Raw genomic sequence first — 14144 nt, forward strand, 5'->3', positions numbered from 1 at the left:
CTTCTGACAATTTAATCCTTCATAATGCGTTTGTTTGTCAAAGTCTTAAGCACCGTGACTTGATAGAATACATTTATCCCTCTAGAATTCAGCTGCAGCTTTGTGATAGATTTGGAAACACACACATTAAATTTTATCAGAAAATGCACAACCTATCACTGAGATTTTAGATTCATGTGTTGCTGTGGAGGCTGTTCCTTGCTCCCCTTCTGCCATTTCCTCTGCTGACAGTTTTGTCTGAAGCTTTATTAGAGTCAACAAACCATTGCCAGAGAGTGTCTGGAAATAATAATGGGAAAATGTAATTTCACTACTTCATCATTCTCTGCAACAGCAACTAGACAGCAGAATAACAACAGTATTCTGCCTAGTACAGATGTCACCTGGATTGTGGTATGATTAGATTACAGCATCTTTTCTCATTTAGTTCTTTGAGCTGAAGTATAATATCAGATTAGGTACTTAAAATGAGAAATAACTGCCGTAGACATCCATTTGTTATTGGCAAAAGAAGAGCTTTTCTGGCAATTGTCATTAATTAAACATTCACAATGATATTATTCCTTTCACCTTTCCCTTTTCTATGTATTCTCTCCTATGGTAATTTTAAATGTAAAAATGTTTTTTAGACCATATACAAAAATTTCCGGGAGGTTGTCTACTATTATGATTCCTGCCTGTAGCACACATGCTGCTTATAAACCTGCCCGTGGAGAGCCTTCCTCAGACATTTCACTTCAGTGAGCTTTAATTTGAAACCCAAATTAAATTCCACCAGGCATCACTTTGTACTCCAGTGTTACAACTCTCATCTTTACTTGGTCCTGACTTTTATGCTCAAGGTTATCCTCAGGCCAGATATAAGATACATGTCAGTGTGAAACCTAAAAGTAGCACTCGTTACACTGACTAGTCTGAGGACAGTCACTGCATTCTGCCCAGTAGGGCAGTGGCAGAATTCAGGAGCTGTCAAATTCACTTGCTTTGAACCTTTAGGCTTTTGCTGCTGTGCATATATGGTAGTCATCTTCCATATATCCAGTCTTATAGATATTAATAAATGTGTCATCAAATTATCCCGATGTGGTACAGAAGTGCTACTACTGAACAGTTGGAAATCTGAGGGCATGTTTACCTTATGCAGTGAAGCAAAAAGCGGAGTCCCTGAAACTACTGGACATCTGGGTTGGAAAGTCCATATGGTAAAGTCCAATGAAGGCTCACCAGCTTGGTTCCCAAGCATTATAGCTACAGTTCCGCAGTTCTCTGCTGGAGGAAGGAGCCTTGCTGAGCGTTTATTGCCTCTGGCACAGTGCCATGAGAATGCTGCTATCCTGATTCTGGACACTGGCCTGTCTCCAGCTGCTTCATGGCTCTTTAACATCAGCTGCCCTTCTGGTGATGAGGAAGTACAGACAGAGCCTTGCAAGCTCTCTGACTGCCTCACCCAGACTTGGAGGATTTTTCTGGAGAGCTAGGAAGGTAGCCTAGGTCCTCTCAGTCCTTGTCCAATACAATACCGACAGAAAAGTCCTTTGCTTGTAATTTCCTTTTTATATATTCATTTCTTCTCTAAGCAGTGAGACTAAACTCTTTAAATGAGAGTACACAAGAGCTGAGCCAATTTTTTTATAAATTATTTTTCAGTTTTAATCAGTTTAAAATTTCAAGGTCATTTACTTTTAGGTACATCATCAAAGCATCCAAACCTAGAAGACACCATTATGTCTGAAGTCAATTAGGAATTGCAGTGACACACTAAAGTATTCATCAGTAAACAAAGTTCAGCCTGGAGAGATTCCTTCAGAGTATCTCAGAGGTCTCAAAAGAAATGTTTTTTGACCTTTTGCTTAATACTAATACTGCTGGGCATGTTTTATAGCCAAATACTTTGGGTGGTTGTACAAGACAAGTTTCTCTTAAGTCATCTGGTAGCATTCATCTGCCTTACAACAGGATGACTTGACATTACCATTCTAGGTACCACCTGCTATGGCCAAAGTTTGAAGGATTACTGACTATTTGTTATTTTTGGTGTATATTCATGAGTTTGTGTTGTATTTGGAAAAGTAGATTGGTCACTACCTTTGGAGTTACTCTCTCTGACTCAAAGCATTTAATTTCTAGCAAATTTATGTGTATTAGTCTTATACTGGCAAATCTCATAGATTCATATAATCTCAGAGTTAACTGTATAAGCTCTATTGCTCATTTCACAGCATTACCTACCATCTTATAAAATCTTTCAGCAGTACATGATTTTTTTTTTTTTAATTATAATCAAATTTATCCTCGATAGCTGAACTCCCTGCCAATGGCACACACCAAACTGACTGAAACCCAACAGGCAATTCTAGACATGACAACAAACTTTTTATTGCAGTTTGGAACAAACCCCAAAGTTGTCTAACTTTTTGACAGAAGCAAAAATCCCCTCAAGTTATTTTTTGGAAGATCAATCTAGTTTTCTATTCTAATGAAGTCTGTACTTCATCTAGGTAGCTGACTTCCAAAAACTCATTAAGAACTTGGGGCATTGCAAAGAATCTCATCATAAAGCTCCTGGCAAACCAGAAACCCACCCACAATGGAGTGCACCTGAGCTCCAAATCCAATCATAGGGAAGAAAGCTTCAAAACCTAAATATGTGTTAGACAGCCTAAAAGTTCTCACATCCCCAAGCTGATTGCTCCACTATTGCATGGCATGGTACCGCCACAGCCTGAGATCTGGGAAACTGCAGGCAACCTGAATGACACTGCTGCTTTTACAGCTGTGCCTGTATTTTCTGTAAGTCTTCTGTTGAAAAGCATTCCTCAAAAATATTCCCTTTACAAGAAATAGATGTTTTCTGATGAAGCACTAGAAAAACTAATAACTCTATCATAAATACAGTACTGGAAGCAAAGTACCTCTAGTACTTGTTGCCCTAGTTTTGATAAGAGTTATATACACTGTTTTGATAACTATCCATGTACATCTATATTAAACAGGCACAAATTCTTATATGCACTGTACACAGGACCCTTGGCAGTCAGAAGAAAATACAGAAATTTCTATTTTGTATGTGAAGATAGAATACAGAGTATGCTTGTGACCTCCTTTCCTAAGTGAAGACGTGTATTTTCTTTTTTTTCTTCTTGGAAATACAATTTCCAAATACATTTTTAATTATACTCTTTTGTAATGAGATTCCATAAGAAATATTTTCTTAAAAATTGCAACTTCTTTGCCAGTAATTGTTCATGTAGGCAGCGATGACCTAGTTTCGGAATATAACTTTTTATTTAAGCAGCATCTTATTCTCTAACAATATTATTGTTCTTAGCTATTGAGAAATATATGCATCAAATTTTTTTTATTCATGTCACCATTTAACTCCTACTGACTTATTCAGCATATCTGAGCTGTAGCTTAGTCAGAAATATGGAGGTTTGACACTTCAAAAAAATGTGGATTATCTGCTGGTAAGTAAATGATAAGTAAGGTCACTTCATTGTTTTTCCTTCTCATCTTAATAGATGTCCATTAACAACGTGGTTTAGTGCATCTTTTGCTAATTCTTTGTAGTTTCCTTTTTTTTTCTTTTTACAATGGTGTTTATTTAATATTTAGTTCTTACAAAACAGTATGAAAGCACTCCCATTTTCTTGTGATCCTTTTCTGAAATTACTCAAGAAGCAGTAGCCTTGGAAGAGAGACGTTCAGAACTAAGGATTCTGACACCAGCTCATTTCTTTTGTTTGTGGCATCATGCAGATGGGTCCTTTCCCACAAGAAGTCTTTTGCCTGCTTGTTAATACTGTTAATTACATAGACTGGTTGGACTCTGAACAACAGAACCACTGAAATAAATATGTGAATCTCTTCTTAAATCTCTGCCTGTTTGCTGGTATGTTTATCCTGACAAGAATGGCTCCTGCCTATCCTATATGTTCTTCATGTTTGAAATACCAAAGTGTCCCTTTGGAAAAAATCCATCTTTCTATGACTTTTGTTTTAATCTTTACATCAGCATCTGAAATGTTTCTGCACTTCATTTGTAGTTTAACTGTTTCTGCTGTGATCTGTACTCACGACTTAATAACTGTCTACTTCAGCTCTCAAAGATCTCTCTAGTTTATTTCCTATCCAAGTATATATGATTGTTTTCACTTGCGTTGGTTGGCCTGATGTCTCATTGCAATTTCAGTTCAAAATCGCTCTCCATCTTCAAAACTCTATAAAGTCTTGTTTCAACCTGTTTCTCTGGCCCTCTAGTTTCAATCTTCTCACCTCCCTATTCTGTTTCCAGGCTCTTCACCTCTTTCTTGCCCTCTTTTCTGGCTCAAGCATATTTCATCATGTTTACAGCTCAGGGTTTTCATCCCAGAGGTAAACACTGCACTCTGCTGCTTATCAATCAGCCTCAATGTTACCCCTGGTTTTTGTCCTGGTTGTGTAGACAAGCCTTCCTGGCCACCTTCCCCCTCCTCCTATGTATTTCTTTCTCAGGGATCCTTTTGCTTTGAAGACTTGGAAGCAGCTATGATTATGCTAATTGTCCTTTCTGCATGGGACCAGCATATGTGTCAGCTGAACCCTCTGGGTGATATAGGAAACAAGTAATTGTTACTATTCTCAGTTACAAGGTTATTGAAAAGATTATTTATTGAAAAGAGCACTTAGAAGTAATCCCACCACGGCAAAAGGGATCAAGAATAGTGGGAACAAGAAGTCGTTTTGTAATATGGTTGCAGTGCTCACTCTTTTAGTTAGAAGTCTAGTTTTCAAGTCTATTTCTCAGTATTTAACTGATTCCTGCTGAGTTTTTCTTTTCAAATTGTAGTATATTAAATATGTGATTGCATTTGTATTTATTTGAATTTTAAGTCTTTTAAATCCTATATGCCACAGCTTTTAAAAGAAATGGAGAATAATTACATCCTTAATTCTTGTGAGCAATTTCTTGTAGTGGGAAGAGTATTATTTTTAAAGGTTTGTGGAAAAAAATGACATTTTCAGTTAGGTAATAAATTTCTTCCCCGTCCCCCCTTTTCTTTCGCCTGTTTAGCTTTTTCCACTTTTTTACTCTGTGATGTACAAGCCCTCACTGGTTAATTATGTATATATTTAGCTACTGCATGTGTTGGGCTTATTATTGTCATCTAATTAGATGTAACTTGAACTACTTGCTTCTAGAAAAATCATTAAAAATTCTTTCCTAATGACCTAGAGATGACAAAATGTCTGTAAAGTGTGAAGAAGCAGACAAGCACAGGAACATCGCTCTTAAAGAGTGTTAATCCAGATGCTGCAATCATCTAATTAAACAATATTTTGCTGTCATTAACATTTTCACCAAGGAATTGCAGTTATAATTTCTTTGTCAGCTGTCTCTAGCTCGCTTTACCTTCAAAACTGAAGTGCCATATAAAAACATTAAATTGGATGGTTTAATTAAAAACTTTTGTGGGTTTTTTTTTATGAAGAAACATAAGATCTCATTTACTATGCCTCATTTTTATTGTTCAAATAGATTAGTGTCACAGGCTTGCGATATTTAATATTCAACCTTTAATATTAATCTCTGTAAACCTACTTGAGGGAAATCTGAAGCTTCTGAAAAGGTATAGAGCCTACTGATAGTGGTACAGGTTTTATGTTTTATATTTATTTAGCTAAAGAAAGAACCAAATAATTCTTGCTGGAAGAACCAGACAATTGATGAGATGGCTAAGTATATTCATCTGCTGACTTTATTCTGAAAATCGTTAGTTGTGAAGCCAGAATTGATCAAGACAGCATTCCTAATAAAGTGAAACCACTGATATTTATGCATGTTTAGAACTATGGACTTGTAATCCCATTATAGGCCTAGATCACTGTCCTCCACTCAGATAAGTATAGATGTATGGTCTTAACTTACCATGTAGGTTTGGTGTCCTCTCACAATTTAATTTATAGTTCATGTTCTTGAGTCCATTTTATTTGTTGATATTAAGAAAAAAATTGTTGTCTTAACAAAAATAAATCACTAACTTTTTTATTAAACTAATTAATAGCTATTCTTAGTAGTTAATCTCTTCATAAATAAAACATGTTTTATAAATATTGAAGTAGGAGAGAAGAAAATATTTTGTTTATTTTTTCACAAGACTATGCTTATATTTATCAAATACATAATCACAAAGGCTCTATTGTTTGCCATTTATCCTTCCTAAGCTGAGAGATAAGCCGCTTCAAATTATTTCTCATTGTGGGGTAAAAAAATGCACACAGGAGTTACTGCAGTGTTCTGACATGGAGCTAATGTCACATGATACTTTCTTCATGTGTCTATACTATAAGTAATCACTCAGCAAAGAAGAGCTCACAGCAGCTAGGCTCAGGATTGCTTTTTTTCTTGACTTATTCACAGATTTATGATTTTCCCATATGGAATGGGAACAAAAAGTAAAAATCTTTTGGTTGAATATTGAAATTAAATTGATATGAAGTAAATGAAATAAGTATCAAAACTAAATGAAATCACAATATGAAAAAATCTCAGTTTTGAAATTAAAATTAATTTTGGATAACCCTACATTTCCTTTCAAAATTTTGCAAAAGGATGTTCTCACCTTTTCAAATGTTTCTATAAAGTGGTTACAGTTGAAGATCTTTGCTACTCTGAACTCTTTTCCATTGAAGTTTTGATTCTGAAGAATCTTTATTTTTGCTTATGCTTTGTAATAGACTACAGTCATCTCAGTCATTCTCTTCCTAGATCTCGAATTTCTCTTAGTCTGCTGTCTATATAAACACAAATGTCTTTCTATTGTGGAAGCTTTTGCACACTCCTCTGTTAATTAAGGATTCTGATGGTAAGAAAAACTGTTATTGTGTGAAGCTATAGTTTTATAGAGGCCATATTTTATAGAACTCTAACTTTGATAATCTCAAGAAACTTTACAAGACATTTGTAATTAAACCCTTGCCAAAGAGGAAAATAATATTCCGACTTGATGTATGTGGAAAATGAGGCAGAGTTGTCTTTCTTCAAGACATATAGAGCGCTCTCCCTAAAATCTAAAAGAATTAATATTCTACCAGAGAATACCTTTCCTTTTCCACCCTTATATGGATAAAATCTGGTATATTTCTTGATTTAGTTGTTTGATACATTCTTGTTCTGTCTAAGAGTCATTTTGCATTCATTCATTCACTGTTGTTATTAAAGGAGTGATTTTGTTTCTATCCATCTTTGTGTGTGTAATGCTCAGTGCTGGCACTGCAGTTGTATCAAAGTTGTATTTGCACCTCATTGTTTTTTATATTCTTGTGAACATCTATGTGTTCAAAGTGTAAAAATGAGGACACACAGTTATTAACAATATGCACTTTTCCTGTATTCAGTGAAACTATGTACAAAATAGAAACATGCTTTTTGTTCAGCAACTTCTATTGAAAAAATAAGGGGTTTGTAGAGCAGTGAAAGTTTCACATTTCATTAAAGCAGAAATGATTTTTGTGGAGAATTGCAACTGCAACTCAGAACAAGGAAGCCTGTGTTTTCCTGTGCTGGGTTTTGTACCCCAGGAATCTGTCCAGAATCTGCAAGGAAGCAGTTAGTAAAACAGGGCTGTAAATCTGCTGCAGGACTGGGAATTGTTAACCTGGATTATTTCAGTCTGCTAATTATATTACATAAACAGACACACACACACACACACACACACACACACGCATATATATATTTATGACCAGATTTTGCTTCTAAAGACTCATGTTGCATATTGTGTGGTTCTCACCATTTTCATAGGCTGGATGGTTCTGTACTAAGAAATTTCATTTGTCTTATCAGTAAAATGTTAGAGTCTACTAAATACCAGAGAGCACAGAAATAACTGCCTTTCACAACACATTTTTCTTAGTGACAAATTCATATTTTTCAGTTTATTGCAGTTGCAGGTTGTTCTTTGAAATGGTATCTAAAGATGGTTTTTGCACATTTGAGCTGCTGGGATGATAGCAAGGCTTCTTTCATGATTGAAAAGAGTGGCCTGGGACAGTCAGCTCTGTCTTTTAGGGAGGAGAAATGTTTTTTATTTTCAAAGTGATTACAAAATAGTGTTAAAGCAAACATGGCTTTCACCACTTTGATTCCACAGTTGCAGTGGAATCTCACCACTTCTTCAGTGAAAAAGAGCCACAAGGAATAATGGGTTAATATGGACTATCTGGGATAGACCTAGATTTGCAAACCTCAAATTTAGTCCCTTGGTGTTTGGAGTCTCATTTAATCTTTGCCAGCTCTGATACTACATAAAGTTGCTAGGAAAATAATAGTCTAGTTCTTTTAAATTTCTACAGTCATGCTATAAAAATATCTTAATGGAAATATAAAAAGAAAACATTTATTGCCATATGGTGTGTTTTAGCTGATCTTGAAAGACACTGTGCTCTTTATATTATGTTGATTTCTGTGTTGACTTCTGATTCAGCATAAGTACATCTAAATGGCTGCTTTTGTCTGGAAGATTTATACCTGATTCTGTCAAGTGGTGGGAACTGGGAACATGTGATGCAACAAATGTAACCGCTAGATTGTTTTCCAGCTGGAGAAGTGGACGCTGTTTCCTAATTCTTAAAACTTTCTTTTTAATAGGAAGAACATACAATGATCTGAACCAATACCCTGTATTTCCTTGGGTTTTAACAAACTATGAATCAGAAGAGTTAGACCTGACCCTTCCAGGCAACTTCAGAGATCTTTCAAAGGTATGCTTCAATTTTGTCAAAGAACAGTCAGCCAGTCCTTTTAGGAAGAGATTTTGTTTTATGTTTATAGTCTGGTTGCGTAAGGTCTTAAACTCGTAAAAGTCTGAAATAGACCTTTCCATTTTAGAATGATTTTGTAGTGAATCTCTGCATTATGGTGCTTCCATGTCTCTGACTTTACTGGTTCCAAATCCAGGTACTCCTCCGTACCTTCTGATTTATGGAACGTGATTGCATCAGACCACTCAATCTCATTAATTATCTCCCCTAGTTTATAAAAGCTAATCCTTTGGAAATAAAAAGCTTAAACTAATATTTCACTTTATTTTGCAGTGACTAGAACACTAATATAATAGCAGCACTTCCTTTTGGTTTAATAATTATTTAGTAAACAAGTATTTTGTATTTTAGATCCTGGAGTATCTGGTCCCTATTTTTATTTGTTGGGCTTTTTCCCTCCAACCAGGTTTTAGTGTTTTATAATGATAAAGTCCCTAGTATTTGTTTTTCTAATAGGATCACACTGTTGTCTACACCTGACTTCGGTACTCTAGTTGTGTCAACAGACTGGAGAGAAGGTCTGTCCTGGCCAAGTGTAGCAGAAAACTATAGAGGGGCTCTACTTTTGGCCAGCTAAAATAAAGACAAAAAAACAGGGCTTAAAACTAAGTTGTGAGAAGTATCATTCCTGGTTCCTATCAACTAAGTGTATGCACTGTCTTACCAGTGAAGGTGGGTAGTCCTTCAAAATCCCCAGTGTGAGGTTTCTGTTTTTTGAGTGCGACAGCTTTTTTACATTCTTACCACAGCTCCTCAGCCAGGAGGGAGAAGTTCCTTGTACAAGTCAAGTGAGGTTCAAAACCACAGGAAGCTGTGACTCACTGACTTAAGGAGTGAGACTGGAGACAAGACACTGACCCCCAAGGCCTGTTCCGCAGTCCTGTGCTGCAGCCCATGCTTTTCCTTCTGCTACTGGTCAGTCATTAATGTTTCTGGGGCTTCTGCTTTAAGTCTGGATTTCTTTCCACCTCTCCCTTAAAGCACACATCCTGGGGAGCAATGAAGACATCCTGTCCTGGATATGTCACAGTCTCATCCCTGTCAGAAAGAGTATGCTTGCAGTACCTCCAGATGTATTGTAACTATTCGCAGAAGCCTGCTTTGTGAGACATCCGAAATAATTTGAGTAGGACTTGAATGAATAATAGCAGATAAAGATACCTAAGTTTTTTCTCCCTTTTTTCTTAGACAAATAAATAAATAGGTAAATAAACCCAGAATTTACACTACATGCACAGTATGCCTCAGATAGAAACAAATAGGCTGATAATTTCCTTAGGTTTTGTAAAAGTTCTGACCTTTCACTATATTAGGTATGTTTCACAAATGTGTGTTTCAGTTCTGTAACACTATTGTAATCTGTGCCAAGAACAGTAAAAGATCCACAGAGACATGACTTAAATAAACACCTGTGATTATTTTACACTGGCTTGTTCCCTAGCATGTATAAAAATATTACTGGTTCAGAGTTGTTCAGAGTGATAAACCTTGCACTTTTCAAAATCTGTCAAACTCACTTGCAAGTATTAATAGCACTGTGTGTGGTGAAGTGCAACGAGATTAGACAGTGTCTCATAAGTGCTTCACTAGGTGCTTAGTTTTGGTTGAATCCAAATTTTTATGGCAGTCTACTATAGTATATAATTGCTACAGGAAGTGTGATAGCTGAATAAATAGATTTTCCTCATGAGTTAGTAAAGACTCATTATGGAATTAGTGCTTGTATAGCTTATTAAGTATCACTGCACTTTTGTTAGTGCTGTCCTTGAAAGGAAATGTAAAATCGAGTCCATGGCTATTTACTTTTCATCAAGAATCCATGCAATGTGCCCCTTTCCTTGCCCAATTTGATAACTGCATTCTCTTACCAAAAGTTATCAGTGGTTTCCTCTGGAAAAGATAGGTTTTTGACCACTGAAAACAATCCTGCACAGAACTAGTATAGGAAAATATTCTTTCATTTCTGAGAATATTTGTGCTTTTCTTTATCCCCTGGATGTGTGAGAAAACCCATGTGAAATCTCTAAAGTGTTGTGGAATCTCTCAGGATAAAAGGGTTGTAATTGTCTATTTTTTCCAGTATTCATTATAGTAACACCTGATAGATTTCATTTCACCATAGTTTTAAAAGGAAAAATAGATCAATGATTTATTTTAAAATGCAGTGACCAGTTAGTATGAAATACCTTACTTTGTCCACTTGGGCTGTTATGCATTACTTGTGTCCTGCTTCAATTTTTGCATTATCAGTAAAAATATTCAAAATCAGAACATATCTGAAGTATTTCCCTGGCAATTCTGTTTTAATTTTCAATATTGTCCTGTAACTGTAAGTGAGCCCTTTCTTTCCTTGTTAGGGAGGTGAATCCTGAGTAGCCTGGTGCTTAAATGCAAGAGTTAGTGATTTATTGTTCACATTATTGAACCAGGGTGTGCTATCAAGTCTCAGCCAGACCTTGGGGGGACGCACACACAGTATCCTTTCCATGAGGAGCCACTTCCTTCTGTCGGATTTTACCCTGCAATAGAGAAATGTTTCTGCAGGTTTGATGGCAAATCCAAACCTCCAGCTAAATTGTTGATGGATAAAATCTCCTTTGCCAGTTCCTGACCTCCTGTCTCCCTGCAAATTTGCCCTTCTTTGCTTCACAAAGCCTCGGTTGTTGATTTTTAGTAATTAATTCTCCTCAAACCATCTTCTGAAATTATTTAGAATTCTAACACTATTGCGTATGTGGTAGAAGCCCACAAAAGGAATTGAATTAAAAGAGAAATCACTTATCATGCTTTGTTTCCTTGGTTTAAAGTACTTTTTGTAGTTAAATGTAGGTGCTAAATCTAACTTCTAAAAATAATTATTTTGTGTATTATTGCTCAAATTTCATACAAAGCTCCAATGTCAGTTCTGATAGTTGACAGCAATGCTTTTAATTTTTTTTAATCTTTGATTCCTAGGCTTTCTCTATAAAATATGACACACTACCTTTGGGATATCACAACTCATAAGTGACCATACAAGTCAAATGCAATTTATATGTTTCTTGAAAATGAAATTAGATGTGTTTGGCTTGCTTACGATCTCAGTAACAGAGTAAAACATATGCCTTTTTTCATTTAGCTCAAGTTTAAATATTTACATTTCTGCAAAGCCATCTTGAACATGTAACTTGTCCTTTCCTTCCATGCCATTTTATTCTGGTTTAATGTAGTGCTCCTTATTGTGGTACTTTTACATCTAGATGTTGCTTGTTCTCTCAGAAAAATTACTTTTAAATATTAGTCTAAAAATTCCTCTGCCTTTTTCTTTGAAGTGTTTGAAAATTCCTTTATCAAGGCTTTTTTTTTTGTTTTACATAGATAGTTTTAGATTCAAAACCAGGGTCCATGGCCATGGAAGGTGCCATAGCAGTGAAATATATTGGACCTCTCATTTGATTAGACAGTGTAGGTTCAAGTTTTATTCATTACATACACTAGGCTAAAGGTTATATTTATTGTTTGACAGGATCAAAAGCTAATGAAAGAGGCTGTCATAGATACATAGATTATCTTTTCACTATCAAACCACCAGGTGATCTGCTTATTTTCTTCTTTGTTGAGATTTCCTTTGGAAGAATACCTAGAATATCAATTATTAGTCCGGGAAATATGTGTGCAGCCCTTACAGTACACTGATTTTTTGTGGAGTTCAACACACTTAAAATGTGGTATGTTTTTTTTTTGTATAAAATTGTATTTCTTTTCCTCCTAAATTATAGTGAACTCATGGTTTTGACATGCTGCATTGTCCCTGCTCATTAAAGTGTAAACGGGAATTTCTCCTCGTTTACTTCCAGTCATACATCCTGTTAAATAAAATGATTTCTTCACGAGGCAAAGTAATACTAATATTGACGTGTATGAAACATCACATGCCCATTCAGAGAGTGGAAAGAATTATGTTTTGTTAATATAGAAGGCATTTGACTGATGGGTGGTGATAAGCATAACCACTTTTCCTTATTACTGTGCCATTTCAAGAAAAGGAAGTGATAAAGCCCCAAGGCTTTTAAATGTAATAATGCAAATGAACACATCCAAGTGTGAATATTTCAAGGCAACCACACTTAATACTTCCAAAAATGTATATGCTGCGGAATGGAGTTTATGGGCTTATTAGGAGCCACTTGCCAGAAAAATGAAATCGGCTTCTGTAACTTAAACTTCTATCTTTACCTCACACATCAAAAGAAAAACTAGTTTAATTCTCTTTTATTTTAAGCCACACAATTGAACACAATTTTCTTAAATAAAAAGTACCTTTACTGTGTGAAACTTCAGTAGTTTGAATCTGCGAGAACTCTGTTAGTATTGGTATCTGCTCTTAATATCAGTACACCGAAGAAAAGCTGTTTATAAATTTGGATGAAATTGCGATTTATTTTTAAGTTTAAAGTACAGTCCTAAGATGTCCTACTTGTAGGTTGTTGTTCAGTGGATGTTTTTTAATAAAAAAGCAAGCAGTCAAGTAAAGGTCAGTCAGTTTTCAGCCAGAGCCAAATAAAGCCATGTTCAATAATTCTTTTATAGTCACCTAAAATTTTGTGCAGTACGTTACAGAAAAAAAAAAAGAAAAGATAGACAGATAAAGTAGCTGCTGCATGAATTAGAGTCAAGATAAGCAGACTATTTCAATGGCTAGATAAACAGGATGCTACGTTTAGTTCTGCTTTCATGAGAGAATGTAGTTCTATGAAGATAGCTGGGAAAGCAGTAAATATTACATGAGCTAACATAACATGTCCAGTGGATATAAACACTAGATGTATTGACAATACTCTTGGTCAAAGGCCAGATGTCTAAAGAGATTAGCCAGGTAAAAAAAGAATTACATTAATAGTAGTGTGTTTTTAATGTTAAAGTAAATACTTACTTCATTTTTGAATGGAAGAAAGAAATCTAAAATAAACTCAAACAGAAGCTTTTAGTACATCAGAAGTGAAGTGGATGAATAAGCATTGTCACAGAGTGAGTTGTTTTATCCGTTTGGAGTAAAGAATATCCTATAAAACTATTTTATGGAAAGTTAGTACTATTTGATATTAAGTCCTTACAGAGGGGGTTTTGTAATAAAAAGGAAAATGGTGTGTTTTGAAAAAACATTTTATGAAACATCATGGAAAGAATTTTTTATTTAATGTTCGGAACAATTTATTTGACTCAAATTCAGTTTCTATATCCGTCTTATGGTTTAGATATGGACTGAGACACAGTATATGGATTGAGCTTTGCCTTTGTATTGTTTGTGCAAGTCATTTTAATCAGTGCATGCACAGCAGAATCTCAATGAAATGGAAATAAAA

The 14144-nt window shown here is 35.3% G+C and overlaps 1 protein-coding gene across 5 annotated transcripts in view; it reads left to right on the plus strand.

Annotated features, from left to right (window-relative positions):
- NBEA (neurobeachin) overlaps nucleotides 1–14144 on the plus strand; it is a 485382-nt gene that overhangs the window by 389382 nt on the left and 81856 nt on the right. For all 5 annotated transcript variants that reach the window (XM_017818603.1, XM_017818604.1, XM_017818605.1 and 2 more), the window contains one exon: nucleotides 8630–8742. In XM_017818603.1, coding sequence (XP_017674092.1) covers nucleotides 8630–8742 — 113 coding nt within the window. The remainder of the gene's footprint in view (nucleotides 1–8629; nucleotides 8743–14144) is intronic.

This window comes from Lepidothrix coronata, unplaced genomic scaffold (assembly GCF_001604755.1).
Source record: "Lepidothrix coronata isolate B3197 unplaced genomic scaffold, Lepidothrix_coronata-1.0 Scaffold69, whole genome shotgun sequence".
In the NCBI taxonomy this organism is placed as follows: domain Eukaryota; kingdom Metazoa; phylum Chordata; class Aves; order Passeriformes; family Pipridae; genus Lepidothrix; species Lepidothrix coronata.